Genomic DNA, 17254 nt, shown 5'->3' with positions numbered 1-17254 from the left:
AACAATGTTGAACTTACTGTGAGCTTTGCATGGTTCACACAATTCAAGAGTCATTATTCATTACACAGTGTGAAAGTGAGTGGTGAGTTGCTGGGAGCTGATGTAAAGGTAGCTGGAAAAAAAAATTGGAAACTCTAGATAAACTGACTGTGGAGAAAAATTATTTGCCAGACCAAATCTTCAACCTGGATAAAGGCTTCTATTCTGAAAATAAGTGCCTGGAAGGAATTTCATCCATAAGAAGGCCAAGTCAATGCCAGACTTTAAAGGACAGAATAACGGTCTGTGTGGAGGCAATGACACAAGCTACAAATTAAAACCCTTTGTCATCCAGCACAGGGAGAATGAACCCCAAGGCCTTCAAGCAATCAGTAAGCACACACTGCCAGCGTACTCCAGTAGCAATAAGAAGTCATGGATGATCCACTTGCTCTTCCGAGATGTCCTCCTGAACTGCTTTGCCTGCAAAATGAAGTACTTTTTAGAGAATAAGTTATCCTTCAAGATTTTGCTTACTGTTGGTAATGCTCCCATACATCCTCATCCTATTAGTAATATTCATAGCTATATCAAAGTGGTGTTTCTCTCTCCAAACACCACATCTTCGATTCAACCAATGGATCAAGGCATTAGAAGAGTCTTTAAGGTCTAGTCTGAGGAGGATCTATGCCCAGGCTATACTGAGGAAGTTACTGGACAAACTGAGGAAGTTACTGGAACAGTGATATAATTTTGGAAGGGTTAAAACATCTATGGCTGCCTCAGGAATCTTGCTTGGGCTTGGAGTGGTATCCACAAGGAGTGTATGAGTGACATCTGGAAGAAGACACTCGAAAGCTTCATGCATATTGTCAAAGAATTTGTCAAGGAAGAGGAGGTCGCAAAATCAGTAGGCAACGGGTTGAGATGGCAAGCAACTGGTGTGTGGATGAGGATGATAATGAGGAGCTTCTGGAACACTGTTCCTGAGGAATTGACTAATAAGGAGCTATTGGAACTTGAACAGGAACTCATAGTTGAAAAAGAGGCAAGAGGAAAGGAAAATGCAAAACAGCCACCCCAGAGAAAATTCACAGTGGATGATTTAGTAGAAGATTTTTGTAGCTCTCAATGAGATCCTTAAAAAGTCCGAAGACATGGACCCCAACACGAAAAGATTTTCATTAATAGAGTGTAATGTCCCTGGTGCATTATCTGTTTACCAGTAAATCTATGATGAAGAAAAAAAGCAAACCAAGGTGGTCCATGTACATGTTTCTAAAAAGAGCAACACCTCCTCAAGAAGAATCTCGGGCAGGTCCTCCAGTGTGTATTTCAGAAGAAGGTATTATTATAGGAGATGGCAGCTCCATGCAAGTTATTGCTCTGAAAACCCTCAAGATATGAAGGGGCAGGGCCTCCCGGGTGGCGCAGCAGTTGAGCGCTGGGTTGCGAAGCTGCCCGCAGCCTCTGCAGCACCGGTTCGATCCCCGGCTGCTCCCCGGCCACCGGAGGAGGGTCCCACATGGCGCTCAGACCTCTCCTGCTGCCCGCTGCTCCCCTCAGCAATGTACTTTGGTCCTTGTGCCTGCTCTGCTCCCCGCTCTGGCTCTGGTGAATTCTCTCACCCTCCCGCGCTTCTGACTGTACCCAGTGTTTGTATAAATAAATAAAAATAAATCTTAAAAAAAAAAAAAAAAGACGTGAAGGGGAAAGGCTGATATTTATGACCAGATGTGTCAGGCCTATCCCACTCCATCAACTGGCTTCTTCTAAGACATTTAATTATTTTTATTGTAGCACTTATTTTTCTACGCTTAATATATAGTTCACACACGTATGTATATTTAATTTATTATTTATTATTAACCTTTCAGGGTCAAATTAGGTAGTGAAAGTGCTTTAGATATTCTTGTGGAGGTAGGACCTAGCACAGAGGTCTGGCACAGTAAATAGAATGAAAATGCTTGTTGATGTGAATATGATCATAAAGACAGCAATGATTAATAATAAAATTTTTACTTGTTTATCAGAAAAAGTATATTAGCTAAAATTTGGCAAATCTACTCTTCTATACAATGAGAGGATTAGATAACCAAAATCTCTAAATTTACTGAAATGATGTTTAAGTAGGAGAGACAGTGCCATCTAGTGGAAAATTTATTTATTTTTCTGATCATTTTGAAATGGTGGTTCTTAGCTGTTTCTAATTTATAAATTCGTACCTTAAAAATAATGTCAGTGGCCATGGCTATTCAGAGTTTTATAACACACCACAGTTCTGTTATAAATTCAATATATGAATCTACATGAAGATACTTGTTTTAGAAATACTATGAAGATTCTTTGGCTGGAGAAAACTGTTTTCTAGCAATGTGTTAGGAGAAATCCAAACACCCTGTCTTTGAACAGGCATGTGTTGAGGGTTTTGTTTAGCTAGGAATTTTTCTGGATGCTGGTGACTCAAAATAATACTCACTGTCACTGCCCCAGCTCCTCCACCCCCCCAAAAATAGGAAAATAAGTAGTAAATAAGGTATCTTTTGATTATAATAAGAAAATAGGACAGGGAGATATGAGGGTAGTGATGTTAGATATGGTTGGGTTTGCTGAGGGGAGTGGCCTTTGAGTTGAGACTGCTGGAACTGTTGGCTTGACATTCCAATAGCTAAGGAAGGGGTGTTTCTGGCAGGCAGAGTAGGGAGTGTGGGAGGGTTGGGCCAAGAACCCTGGGAAGTGGGAGTGGGAGCAGGGGGAGGGGAGAGTTGGCCAGTCCAGGTAAGGGCTTGAAGACCACCATAAAGAGTTTGGGTTTTATATTAGGTGCATTTCAGGCAGAGCAGGCGCATGCAATTTAGGTTTGCAAACATCCTCAGTGGAGATATTGTGTCTGCTATATGGAAACAGATTTACCATGGAGATGTTACAATAATAAAGAAGGATAGTGCTGGTGGTAGCAGTAGGGATGGAGCACTCTGGGACCTATTTCAGGTAGAGTGGAATAGATACAGGGTAAAGGAAAAAGAGAGAGTTCAAGGTTGACTAACATTTTAGGTGTGAATCATTTATTGATACAAAGAAAACTGGGGAGAACAGGTTTGGGGGGTGGATAGTATAAGTGGCAGGAGTCAAAACATTGGTATGTTTAGTGAGTGTCTTTTATATACCAAGACACTGTTCTAAAAATTGGGGATGCAGCCTTGCTCTTATGGAACTTGCATTTTCTTCAAAGGTGGAAATAATAAAATAAACAAGTAATGTAGAGTACATTTAGGAGGTAATACATGTTCCAGAGAAAAAATAAATCAAGGAAGGAGAAAGGGAGTTTTGGAGAGTTTACATTTTAAATAGGATGGTCAGGAAATATGTTACCAAGTTAGGGATATTTGAGTAAAGACCTAAAGAAATGTAGGAGAGTAAACCATGTGGATATATAGAATGTTCCAGGCACAGGGAACACCAGATACAACATCCACGAAGCAGGAGGGAGTCTGTTTGCTCAAGGATCAGAGTCAACCAAGTAGAGACAGTAAGAGATGGGACTGGAAAGGGCTGGTGTGGGAATGGAGGCTGATTCATTGGGGCCTTGAAGGCTGTTGCAATGACTTTGGCTTCTATCTGCACTGAGTGGATGGGGATGAGGTGGGGAGATTGAGACCAGAATTGTGACCTTACATTTTTAATTGTATCCCAGAGCTGATAAATTGGGGACAGACTCTAGATGGGAAAGAGCAGAATCAGGAGGTTTCACAGGGAGGTGGCAATAAGAATGCATGCAGGAGGCTGCATTGGCTGGACCAGCATTAGGGAGAGCAGAGGTGATGAAGAGTTTGTTGACTATAATGACACATTTAAAAAGTCATATATGTTACTTTCCCATGAGGAAAAAAAAAAACTCAGAGTGGGAGGGTGGGGAGCAAATAGGAGAGTGGCCACAATAGACTATGGTGGAAGATTATGGTTGCACTGATGGTGGGTGTGGGATGGTGACATACATCTGAGGTCTTAATCTGTGCCCCTGAATCACATATAGTGTTGTAAACTAAAGTTACCTCAATAAAAAATAATATAATGGAAAAGAAAAAGAAAACTTAGGCATCCTATCATGTTTTTACTGAAAATCATTACAATATAATTAATTCAATAGCAATTCTATTTCTAAATTATGACTAGTTCTAGGCACACCCATGTATGTTCTTCATTATGATCTATTGCAACTTCATGCCTATTTTTTTGTAAAATATGTGGTTTCTTTATGAATGATGGAGAACTAAAGAATAGTTTTTCTTTCAGTTATATGATGGGGATAGTGAAAATACCAACTTGGCTGGAACATTCTGTGGTTCCACTGTACCTGCTCCTTTCATCTCTTCTGGTAACTTCCTTACGGTTCAATTTGTCAGTGACTTAACCTTAGAAAGAGAAGGATTTAATGCTACATATACCATCGTGGACAGTGAGTATATTGAGGCATTTTTATGCATTATGAAATACATGGGTATTTATGCACTAAAAATGCCATGCTTATATCCAAACTCAATGTTAATCACTAACCTCAATGTTAATTACTATCTAAGCTCAATGTCAATTCCTGAATTCCAGGTTAATTACTCTGTGTTTAATCAGTGATACAAATTTGGTATAATACTTAGCTAACAATATATACCCTAAATCCTTAATGGAATATTGTCAATAGAGCTCCTTTGGGCTGGAAGGGTAGGGAAGGCAGAATATTAAATATTGTGTGTATGTGATAGACATGAGTAAAATGTCTTATAAGTTGTTTCTTTTTTCACATCCCAGTGCCTTGTGGTGGATCATATAATGCAACTTGGACCCCACAGAGTATTTCATCACCCAATTCATCAAACCCAGCTATCCCATTATCCATCTGCACTTGGGTCATTGAAGCTCCTCCTCATCAGCAGGTCAAGATAACCCTGTGGGCATTACATCTGTACTCCCCAGACTGCGACCAGAATTACTTAGAGTTTCAGGACTCAACAGAGGTAATAATTACAGGATGAATGGCAATCATGGCTAGTGACCTTTTTGCTAATATTTGCAAGAATACTTGAAGTAACGATTATTATTTTTTAAAGATTTCAAAGTTATTTCTGGTTTAATGTGATTTTCAACTGTATACAAAATCCTCTATCTAGGCATTAAGAAAAGTGATCTTGGTCCCTGTAGGTCAGGAGCTCTCAAACATTTACATGCTTAAAGAAACATCTGGAGTCTTGATAAATGTATACAGAGACTAATCCCATATGTAATGCCCATTAATCTGAGTTTTTGATGAGTATCTCTGGTGTTCTGATACTAGTGCTCTGGGCATTTTGTGGGCCATGTTGGGGCAACACGTGTGTAGTCGTGGGGTCTGTGTGTAGGATGAGTTGAAATGGCCAGTATAGGAAAATCAGTTAAGAGGTCATTTGGTACCAGTCTAATGAGGCTCCATAGTAACAGGAGATAAAAACTTGTTTTGGTCAAAAATAAAAAAAAGATAGATTTGAATTGCCAATGGGGTAATATGAAGAAACAGTTGACCATAATAATGTGATATTAACAGAACATCTGAAGATTTGGATGCTGTCATCATGTAGTAGATAATTAAAATAATGAAATTAATGAATTTATCCAGGGAGCTATATAAATTGAGGGGTTATAAACTAAGATTAGATACTTGGGGAACAGTGGGGAATACCTGCACTGTGTCTCTGCACTTTGAGGGGCAGGAACTCCAGTTCATTCCAAGAGTGTCATGGTCCAACCCATATGTGATGATGGTGATAGAATGCAATCCAACACTTTCCAAGATTTTTAAGATTGTCATTATATATCTGGGGTTCCCTGGTTTACAAATGTGTCTTGCTGGGCAGGGGGAATTCAGTTCAACTGATCCTTCCTATGTAGAGGTCTGAGAAGTGCTGGCTGCTGAGAAGGCATTGAGTTTGCTGAGTTTTATGTGAATCATAGACACTGAGATACACCCTAGACTCTGATAGAGGTCAAGGTACCTGGATATCTTCATTATCATTCATTCCATTGGTAGTGGATTTCAGGATAGGCTTCTGATTCTTCAGTGGTATCCTTGCTAGATAGAACAGGCCTTTTAATTAAAGCTCTTTTAATTTCCCTTTGTTTCGTGACACTTAGATCAGGGTGAACTTCCCACAAGTTGCAGAACTACTACTTACAAGATGGAAAGCAGCTCTGGATCACCACAGCAGCTAGATTAACCTCAAATGAAACCTGATATTTGTCATGAATGAACAATACCCTTCAATAAAGGAAAGAACAAATGGTTTCAGCCTGAATAAGTAGGGAGGAAAGAGAAATATTAACTGATGACTGGGGGAATCTGGAGCTCATGAGGTGCCCAAGAGTAGAAAGAGAAGATATTGTTGGAACATCATAAAATAGTGAAGTGATAGAGGCATGATAGCTGACAAACAGGTCTGCCTGGATGGCTGACATTGGGCTAAGAACCACAGACCTATCTTAGGGATGAAAGAAATGCAAACTAGAATATTAAGTGTAAAAACACAAACCTCCAAGGGTTAAGAAAGGAACAGGGGTGCAGAAAGTGGCTGTGAGTCAATACACCACAAGTCTTGCATCAATGAAGGGAAGTAACCAGGTAAAAGGAAGTGAAAGTGATGAGAAGGGTCAGGGAGTATTTTTGACCAGATGTAGAGCTCCTCAAAGGAGAGCTCTCTTGCTGTAAGGATAGATGCTCCTGTAGATACTGCAGTGAGGAGCCTGGAAAATACCCCCTGCCCATCCCTCCATTATCCCACTGCCATTCCTACTCAATGAATTGTGAAGTGGGAGGCCAGAATGACCTCCACCAGGAGACTTCCACAGGTCAGGGTCTCATCTAAGGCCACAAAATGGAAAGGCTAATGATGCATTCAGTTCAAGTTCAATCGTAGGATGGAGCCTATAGCAAAAGTAGGGAGGGGCAGAAACATACCAATAACAGGAGTTGGCAAGTAGGAGTAGGGGCTGGGCCTTTTCAGCAGGTGCCCAAAAATGACAGTTATTATAGGATTACATGTGAGCAAGAGGAAGATAAATGTCCTCACTTTGGTATGAATTGTTGTTTTGTTTTGTTTTGTTTTGTTTTTGCAAGGTGGTAGGTAGCCTTTATCTTACTCTCTTCAGTAGCTGATAAGGACCACCTAAGTTTTACAAAGGAGTATCAGGGCCGCCTTATATACCTTACTACCTCAAGGGAGGCCAGTATAACCAAAGCTCTGGCTAGATTTGCTAAGGGGTAAAGGCTGAGTTAGTTTTAAGGCATTAAGGACTGTTGAGAAAGCCAAGAAAAGAACTGCAGTGATCTCTGACAGCCTGCCTGTGCCTGAGCTCTGTAGCAGCTTGAGAGAGGAAGGGTCTTGTTTTTAGGAGGCAAATGTCCAGCTCATGGTCTCAGCAGACACTTGACCTCCCACACCCTGCCTTTCAGAGAATTTGTGACGTTTCTCAATCCCAAGATCAATGTGTGTCTGGCTGCAGAATGCTTCATACACTGTAATGCTTATCGTGGCTGACTATTTAAACCACGCTATTAAGTGCACTTTGATTTCTGGTCTGGCTTATTCTCTTCTGGAGTTAAATCTAATGACGTTTGGTTTCCTTTTCATTTCAGAGTAATGCAAATCCAGGCATTCAGTTCTGTGGCAGAAATTATTCAGTGGTACCAACATTATATTCTTCTATGAGCACTGCAGTTGTTATTTTCAAATCTGAAGTTTTTAACCAAAACTTTAGAGTTGGTTTTACCTATCAGATTGCAGGTGAGCCTTGGAACTTTATCTTTTATTCCTAATAATTGCTTTCATGATAATTATTGCTAGATTTGGCTCCTGTAAGTACATGAGGGTTTGTTAAAAAATTCACATTCATTGGAGATAAAACTGAGATAAATTCACACCCATCTGAGATAAATTCACTAAACTTGGGCCCAGTATAGTGATTTACTAAGCTGGTGTCTGAAGAGGCAGTGTGAATAAAAAGTAAAATAGTAATTAAAATGGTTAGAAAACCAGCATATTCCTCAAAGTTCATTTAGTTAATTTTAAAATGCACCAGTTACTTTATTTATTATCAACCTGGCCACATGCAGGAGTCATACAGCTTAGGAAACCATTTTGTAAAAACCAAGAAGTCTTGAATGGGTTATTTTACTGCTACAAAAGAGTTTATTTCCAGAGAATACTTTATTTAATGTTCATTTCAAGCTTGATTAAAACTAAAGCTGCCTTTGATTAAAATAAACAAATCAAAATACTCTGGGTATTTTTACCAAAAATGGTAAAGGAGAACAGTTTTCCGGTTCTATCAAAAATAAATATTTCACCAATGAAAGAGAAATTCTCATGAAACACTCTGCATTGGAAGTAGAGCCTTCAAGAGTCTAAATGTCAGCCCACTCCAGCTCAATATGATCAGAAAAGTGCAGAGAATTCTAGAATATTCTTCAAAGGGGAGTGCTCATGGTTCATGTTTTACATGGGAGCATTTTACGTTAATGTGACTGTTAACGAGACACTGCACTGTATTTGTTCTCCATGCCATTCACCTCACCTCTGAGGATCTTAATTATCGCGAAAGGGAAATGAAGAGGCTGGATTAGCTGTCTTCTAAAGTATGTTCAGACTTAATACTCTTTTGTGTTATTCCTATCAGGCTGAAAGGGCACTAAATATTGATATGCATACATTAATTATGAATATTTTCCCCTAAGATTGCAACAGAGAATATAACAAGGCATTTGGCAACCTGAAGAGTCCTGGTTGGCCAGATAATTACAACAATAACTTGGACTGCACGATTATCCTCACAGCCCCACAGAATCACACTATCTCCCTCTTCTTTCACTCATTTGGCATCGAGGACTCAAGTGAATGCAGACATGATTTCTTGGAAGTAAGTTGCTTCTGTCTATCATTTAAATACTACATGACGGAAGATCACTGAAGATTTTTCACATTTTTCTCTAGTAGAGGCCATTGTATATCACTTTCTTGTTTTATTAATTAATTCATTATTTTTTATTCTATACATATTTACCTAGTAGCTCCTAGATGCCCTGGAAATCCAATAGGGGACCTGACATTTTCAGGATCTCCAGAGGGTCACAATCCAATGGGAAAGACAGAGGAGAAATAGGTAATTCCCACAAAATGTGGAAAGGAATAACAGAGCCAGTTAGGGTAGGGGGAAAGCTTCTCAAAGGAGAAAATTTGAAGGAGGAAATGGAGGGAAAGGATAGAATAATCATGTCAGTTCAGTCACAAGGTTACTACACCTATTTCATCTCAAGGCTAAGTTGACCATTGGTTTTGTTTGTTTGCTTAATTTTTTCTTGAAGTTGGTTTATGTTAGTATTTTGGAAGTACAGGAGCTCCCTGTTGAGTTACCCTTGTTGACTGGAGTTACATTTGCCATTTGCCTCTGGCCACTGAGAAGTGAAGGCTAGAGCTTCCACACAGTGAGGGAGAGCTACCCCTCCTGACTACCTTTCCTTACCCCAAAGAGATGTCTGAAGCACCCTGTCCAATAAGCCAAGAAAGAAAACTGCAGCTGAGGCTCGTGGAGTGCAACTGTGTCTAGGCTTTGGTGGGAAGACTGTGTCTTACGTGACATGGCAGCCATGCCCGCCAGCCTCAACGTTCCATTCGTGTGAACTCTGGCAGCAGTGGAAATTTATTACCAAGGATTCAACCGCCACTACCACACTACGGCCAAGCTCTGGATCACACTGGGCATCTGCACTTGTCTTCAGTGCCCTCACCTTCTGCTTGCATCGTCCCACTAAGAAAAAAAGAAATAGGAGTCGATTTCTCTGACATACTCATCAGGAATAGATGTCTTGTGTTTCATCTCAGAGCATCAGCTTTCTGAAAGAGGATCCAGAGGAAAAAGACCCAAGCCAAGAGTAGAGAGGTGGCCCCTTGTCCCCCATTTTGAGGATGGCACCCCTCTCTCTGTGCGCTGATAGACAGCTGGCCACCTGTCCATGGTCAGGCCACAGTGTTTAAACACTTCGCAAAATAATCCAAGAAGGACATTATCTCTTCCACTGGCTACATACACCTAAAAGGAGCCTTGCCAGATCAACACCACCCAGCAGGACTATCCACTGTGCCTCTGAAGAGACTCTGTGACTCAGGACAACCAGCAGTCTTTAACTGTGAAAATATAAAGGAAATGGAGGAACTTAAGATTTTGAATACTTACATCAATAAAATCAGCTTTTATATATGTTGAGCTGGTTCCAACTCCACATTGCCTAGATAACATTTCTTTGATGTTTCTTAAGCGTCCCTTCTCAGAGGAGGAGGCTAATTATGTGAGCATAATAGGAGCAGGGCGGGTAGAATGGTGGAGCTCAGTGTGGTTACCCCACACCACACGTATTTCCTGTTTTTACATATGTCTCTTCTACATCATGAATTTTAAAAAAAATCAATTCAGCTACAGGATGTTTTTAAAATACATCTAATAATCAGAAATTTTATAGGTTGATTGAGTTTTGTCCTTTTCCCATGCAGAAATTCCTTGTATTTTGAACTTTATTGTACTTTGAATGTTGTATTTTTTTCATATCCCCTTTTATAGTCAGGCAGTTTTCAAGGGGAAAAACACAGGTTTTTTTTTTTATGTAGTTTTTTTTTTTTTTTTAAGATTTATTTATTTAATTATTTATACAAGCACTGGGTACAGTCAGAAGCGCGGGAGGGTGAGAGGATTCACCAGAGCCAGAGCAGGGAGCAGAACAGGCAGAAGGACCGAAGTACACTGCTGAGGGGAGCAGCGGGCGGCAGGAGAGGTCTGCGCGCCATGTGGGACCCTCCTCTGGTGGCCGGGGAGCAGCCGGGGATCGAACCAGCACTGCAGAGGCCGCGGGCAGCTTCACAACCCAGCGCTCAACTGCCATGCCACCGGGGAGGCCTAAAACACAGTTTTTAAAGCACAGTATAGTGAATACAGTGTAATAAAGTTGACTGGAACAGAGCAGGAGATATTTTACTCCCCTGCTCCTCATCTTTCTAAAATTCACTTAAACTACATTCCTCCATATGTCTCCCCAAAGCAGAGAATAACTAGTAGTTATAGCCCACCGAGTGCACGGGACAGTGCTCCGAGTTGTCATTACTGGAGGTTAGCAGATATTTCTAAATCCAAGTGTAAGTGTTTTTTGATCTATAAATGGAATGTTTCTCTCTGTTTCAAGAGGTGACTTTTGTATTTTCAGAAATCCTTCATTCTTAACTACATAAAAAGACAAAGTGTTTCCAAGAAAGTTGTCACTCAAATTATTTCACACCTTAATATATAGCGATGATAAATTGGGGAAAAGAGTCTAAATCATAGGCTTCACTGTAATAATTAATGACTCATTTTTGAAGGTGAGAAATGGAAGCGAGAACAGTTCGCCTCTCCTTGGCACGTACTGTGGCACTCTACTACCAAATCCCCTCTTCTCCCAAAATAATCAACTCCACCTCCGATTTAAGACCGACAGTGCAGTTTCCAGTCATGGCTATGAAATTATCTGGACTTCATCACCCTCTGGTAAGAGTTGTACTTTATGAGAAGGTGACATGGCTGAGACACACGTGAGATGTGCATCAGGAAGGGAAAAGTGACCTTATTTTTTTAGCCAGCTGTACATTCAATTACTTCTGATAAAAAGAATTTTCTAATGAAAATAGGGATTCTTTTCATTCCACTTTTACTCACTGTTTCTATATATTAATATATATTAAAGAATGCATAAATAGTCTATAATGTCTTAACAATTCTTTTATAAATTCAGATTTTGTCATTTTGTTTTTAACTTTGGTTTGACCCTCAAGGTAGTTCTCTGAGAACTAAAAAAAAAAGTTACCAAAAAGGCCAAATAACTCACTAATTCTTGTGTCACTATTTAAATAGATGGGCCTTTGTGAGTACTGTCTGTTCTGGGCAACAACGGAAGCTAATTGCTTTTTCAGGGCAGTCAGTGCCTTTCTGCATTTTTGCTTGGCTGTGTCACATCACTGAAAGAAATTTAAGTCATGTCAATACATTTAACTCAAGAGAGGAAGAATATTTTAATGAAACTTTTCCCAAATAGCTAAAAAAAAAACTTTAAAAGTAGGAGAGCTAAGAAAGACTCATTTTAAATCAACTAAGGGACATGGAAAGCATTTTACCAGGACAGTTTTAGATCATGAAATCTTGGCTCCTAAAAGAAACTAAAAAGCTATGTCCAAGGGGCTAGTTTCACAGAGAAAGAAAGAAATCCCCAAGGTTAAGGAGCTGTCCCAAAGCCACAGCTCTGTGGGGCAGAGTTAGAACTGGACTCAACTCAGGGAGACATAGCTTGGTGCTTCTTAATGTTTCCACGCAGTTCCTTTCCATTCTGCGGGGGATCTGGATCCCTTCGGCTGTCTAATATAAATAATTATACTCACAGACAAATGAACAAATTCAACACGATACTTAACTTTGATCTGAAGCCTGTAAGTCTTGGGACTATCCATTTTAATTCTGCTAAACTCACTTTTGTAGTAAACTAATTACTGCAAAAACCTCCAATAATACACTCCCTTTTGTTTCATACCTGGAATTTCACATCTGACTACTTCACTGACACTATTATCTCAACTTGCTGCATGTGGAGAACGCTGCACCATCAAAAGTGCACAACAGCTTTAATTATAATATTCTCTCCAGCTGTTACCTTATCAATTTCTTAATTTTCCCATTGTGCTCTCATCCCACTATTTACAAAGCAGAGGCCTAGAGGAAGTCTAAGTCACAATATGCAGGGAAAGGAATCTTTGGAGGGGGTGGGGGAAGGTGGTAAGGGAAGTAGCCTAAAGAAGGAACAGGGAAAGAGTTTCTGCCTCCACTATTCTTTTTATTTTATTGTGTGTGTGTGTGTGTGTGTGTGTGTGTGTACACATATATACACATACATATATATATTGAGGTAATGTTGCTTTACATTGTCATTTGTATTTGGGGAGTATAGGTATAGGATCCCCCCTTTAGGTGTTATTGCCATAGTGCACTTGCCCAGAAAGCACCCACAGTGCACCACCACAGAATCTCCCCACTTATTCCCACTCCCCCTCTCTCATCCCCTCTGGATTCCTTAGTTCTGTGATCAGCTTTCCCGGTTAGTTTTCAACTTTGGTTTGATCTGACCCTTTGGTTTTTTTATATTCCACCTATAAGTGGCACTATCCAGTATTTGTCTCAGCACCTTAAGAAAATGAAAACAGCCTTATTGCCTCAGGTATACACAAAGGCAGACTGGATGGTTTCTCTGGTATTGAATCAAACTTCCTACAATTCTTTCCTGCAGGCTGTGGTGGGACTCTTTATGGAGAAAGTGGCTCCTTCACCAGCCCGGGGTACCCAGGCACTTACCCAAACAACACGCACTGCGAATGGACCGTCATTGCACCTACGGGAAGGCTTGTCACCATCAACTTTTTCTTTGTCAGCATTGACGATCCTGGAGACTGTGTCCAGAACTATCTCATACTCTATGATGGACCGGATGCTAATTCTCCATCCTCTGGGCCATATTGTGGAGCAGTGAGTAAAACAGATACTTTCATCTTTCCATTTATTATTTTTAAATCATGACAGCATACAGGTAGTATGAAGGTGGACACATCTAAAGTACATAGACGGTTTGATAGTTGCCAGCCATTACTTTTTTTGGGAAGCATTAGTGCCACCTAGTGGGCATTTTGTTGAATTAACAATAGTAAACGCATTAGAATCACCTTTGCAGTTATTTATCATTACAGACTTCTCTAGTTCCCACTAGTATCTACAGAATTCAGTTGTCCTGGGGTGGAGCCACGACATATTGTTTTTTAAAAATTTTACACGTGATTTTAATGTACTTCGCAGGCTTGAATATACACGTTTATTTCTAAAGGAACAGAACTGGAGAAAATTTGTAGGTCTAGCTCCATTTCATCTACTTTCTAAATATTGCAGGAATTCTTTGAAGAAATACACAGGAATATTTAAGATTGGTTTGGTGACTAGTAGTTTGTTTTTGTAAAATTCTGATGGAGTAGATCTTCCCTAAACATCAAGTTAGAATTCTGATATGGAGTCTCACATCTGGCCCCCCCCTGCCTCTCATTGTCCTTGAAAGTGGACACATGTGGAGCTTCAAACACAGGAAATGTGACTTTGCTGATGAGAGGATATCAGAGAATATCAGTGTCTCGCTATGTGCTCACTACTCAGTTGGGCTCTCTAATCAAACTAGAGAGAGTATTACATCTGCAAGGAATCTATAGTTTTTAATATATAGCTTGTTTGTACAACTGAAAAATGATATCATGAGCAATATCAGAAAATACATAAAATTTTCTAAAAGACTGGAGATTCTCCCAGATAGTCTTCCTTTGAGAATATTTCCTTTGAGTATATATACCTTTCCTTGAGTATATTTGCATATACACACATTTCACACAGTTTCGTGGTGTTTATTTTTTCACTTACTGATGTTTTATTAGTAATTTACCATTCCAATAAAAATATTAGATGTTTGATGGTTGGGTGATGTTCTATCACATTGGTACAGCCTAATTTATTTTATGAAGTCCCTCTGGTTTGTAGATGACATTTTGATAAACTCTCCAGTAGCCATATCTGTATACAGTGAATTACTTGGGGAGAATTTTGGTTACCTGACCAACAGATACCATATGACTTAATCATGGGATTCAGATTTAGAAGTTGATTCAGTCTTGACATTTACTTGAAATTTGTATGTATGTCAAAAGGGAGGAAAAGAGATCACTTGAATAATTCAATTATTTTATGTCTACATGGCTCTTTTTTTTTTTAAAGATTTATTTATTAATTTATACAAGCACTGGGTACAGTCAGAAGTGCGGGAGGGTGAGAGAATTCACCAGAGCCAGAGCGGGGAGCAGAGCAGGCAGACTGACTGAAATACACTGCTGAGGGGAGCAGCAGGTGCAGCAGGAGAGGTCTGTCACGCCATGCGGGACCCTCGCCAGTGGCTGGGGATCAAACCGGCACTGCAGAGGCTGTGGACAGCTTCCAGCCCAGCGCTCAACCGCTGAGCCACCAGGGAAGGCCCTGCATGGCTCTTGTTATATTTTGATTTGAGTGTCTTTCAAACATAAAACTCCATTTGATCCCTGCAGTGACTATCTTGTGAGGTGGAATAAAAAAGAATTACTTGGACTTTGCAGAAAAAGGAAAATGACTCTGACAGGAGAACTTACCCTACTTAAACCAATGTCATATTAAATTGAAGTCTGTAAATAGATCTGTCAGTTTTTTAAAAATTTTTGGTGTTCACAATATTTTCCCATTTCTTTTATAAATGTGGACACAGATTCATTTTTAATTGTTTTCACTTTTATGTCATATAGACTGCCAATTTCCTTAGCATTTCAAGTCCACTAAAGTCAGTTTACTTTCAGAGTGAGAGCAGTAGTGCCTCCTTAAGATTTATAGTCGCATAATGATGTTTCCTTTTATGATAAAATAAATGTCATTGTTCATGGAAAATCCTGTGCAAGATAAGTCACAGAATCTGAACACCTAGAAACATGAAGGGAAAATAGGAAAAATGAAGAGAATCAAAGGAGAATTGTAAATGTCTGTTAAGTGTCCACTGTGAATCACATTGTTTGTCAACACAGACTAACCAATGGAAATTTGGGAGCACATTTAAATGGAAGAGAAAAGTGTAGGTACATAAGAATGTAAAATATTGCCTATATCTAGACAAAGCTCTTAGGAAAAAACCTCTCTGCTTCACTTACTTGAATAATTTATTGTCTTTGAAAAAGGTCTGTGTTTTGAGGACTCTTGCGTAGGAATGAGACAGTGGGGCCCAGAAGAATAGGGGAGCAGTGCCTCAAACTACAACCTTGACCCAGTTTTGACCCAGTTGGGATGCACCTTGCCTCTCTGACTTCTCAACCTACTGCATGTTTTACTGATTTATTTGGTTCATAGTTAACCTCCTCTCATTAGAATATAAGCTTCATGAGAGCAGAGCTTTTTGTTAGTTTGGTTCATTTTTTTTATATCCTTATTGCTAACAGTAATACCTGAATATGGCAGTCTCCTGATGTAGTATTGCTAAATGAATGATTGCTAAATGAATGTATTATTGCTAAATGAGTGAAAACTGAGCTGCATCTCTTCATCCCCTACCATATACACATACACACATGCACTACCTTTCAAGCACATACATGCACACATACATGCAAGCCTGTATGTATACTGTTCACAGAAAGAATATGAATATAGATCTCAAAAGAAAGCTATAGATGTTAAGGAGGAAGGTAGTATACTTTGCTCATATGCTCATTCTAGTTGCAAATAGAAGTATATGTCCCCATCAGAAAAATTAAGACTAGTAAAAACTTGAATGGGATTTTTATGACAGTTTATGGAAATACAACACATACACCTTACAGCCATACTTAAAAGCATACAATTCAGTGGTTTTTAGTTTTTAGATTTGTGTAGGTATTGTCAGCACAATAAATTGTAGCTTGTGTTCCCTGTACTTATTAGCAGTTAGGCCCAATTTCCCCTCAGTCCCCCATGCCCAGCAATATCCTTTTGTAAAGTGTCTACATTAATTCTTAGTAAGATTTTTTCTATAAGTAAATGCAGGTTTACCATAAATTCTATAAAGCTTTTCAATAGTACTTTTTTTTTTTTAACTAGGCCAACACTTTAGAAAAAAGTTCATGCTTGTGAAAAGTATAACTTACTCTTCTTTTTTGAATTTTAGGATACTAATATAGCTCCCTTTGAAGCTTCTTCACATCGAGTCTTCATAAAATTTCATGCCGAGTATGCAGTGCTCCCATCAGCAATCCGCTTGACTTGGGACAGTTAAGTGTGGACCCACTGTCTTTACTCAGCACTTTACTCAGCACTTTGGATGAGCCAGGGCAGGGCTCTGCCATCTTGAAACATGACCTCCTGCCTGTGCCACTGAGAATAATTTGAATTTTTATGTTTTTCACAAAGTATGTTTAGAGTTGATATTTGCGTATTTTTTCAATGTGAATTGTAGCTTCTTTTGTCTTGGCTATGTACATCATTCTTAGTTCTAATATTTTGAGCTGATATTGTCTAAAATTTCTAAAAGGTTTGGAAATTATTATGAGATATGTGATGTAAATTTTCAAACATTAATGATAAAATAGAAGTATGAGTTTCCACTGAACGTCAA

General features: G+C 39.4%; 1 protein-coding gene across 2 annotated transcripts in view; it reads left to right on the top strand.

The window, feature by feature from the left end:
• CUBN (cubilin) overlaps positions 1-17254 on the top strand; it is a 225935-nt gene extending 208681 nt beyond the window's left edge. For both annotated transcript variants that reach the window (XM_037510673.1, XM_037510672.1), the window contains exons 61-67: positions 4273-4435; positions 4783-4988; positions 7637-7784; positions 8735-8916; positions 11403-11568; positions 13352-13587; positions 16808-17254. In XM_037510673.1, the coding sequence (XP_037366570.1) occupies positions 4273-4435; positions 4783-4988; positions 7637-7784; positions 8735-8916; positions 11403-11568; positions 13352-13587; positions 16808-16915 (1209 nt within the window). In that variant the 3' untranslated portion in view covers positions 16916-17254. The remainder of the gene's footprint in view (positions 1-4272; positions 4436-4782; positions 4989-7636; positions 7785-8734; positions 8917-11402; positions 11569-13351; positions 13588-16807) is intronic.

The sequence above is a fragment of the Talpa occidentalis genome, unplaced genomic scaffold (assembly GCF_014898055.3).
Source record: "Talpa occidentalis isolate TD23 unplaced genomic scaffold, MPIMG_talOcc4v2.1 talOcc4.14, whole genome shotgun sequence".
NCBI lineage: Eukaryota > Metazoa > Chordata > Mammalia > Eulipotyphla > Talpidae > Talpa > Talpa occidentalis.
Note: the sequence above shows the minus strand (reverse complement) of the source record. Positions and strands in the feature narration are given on the sequence as shown.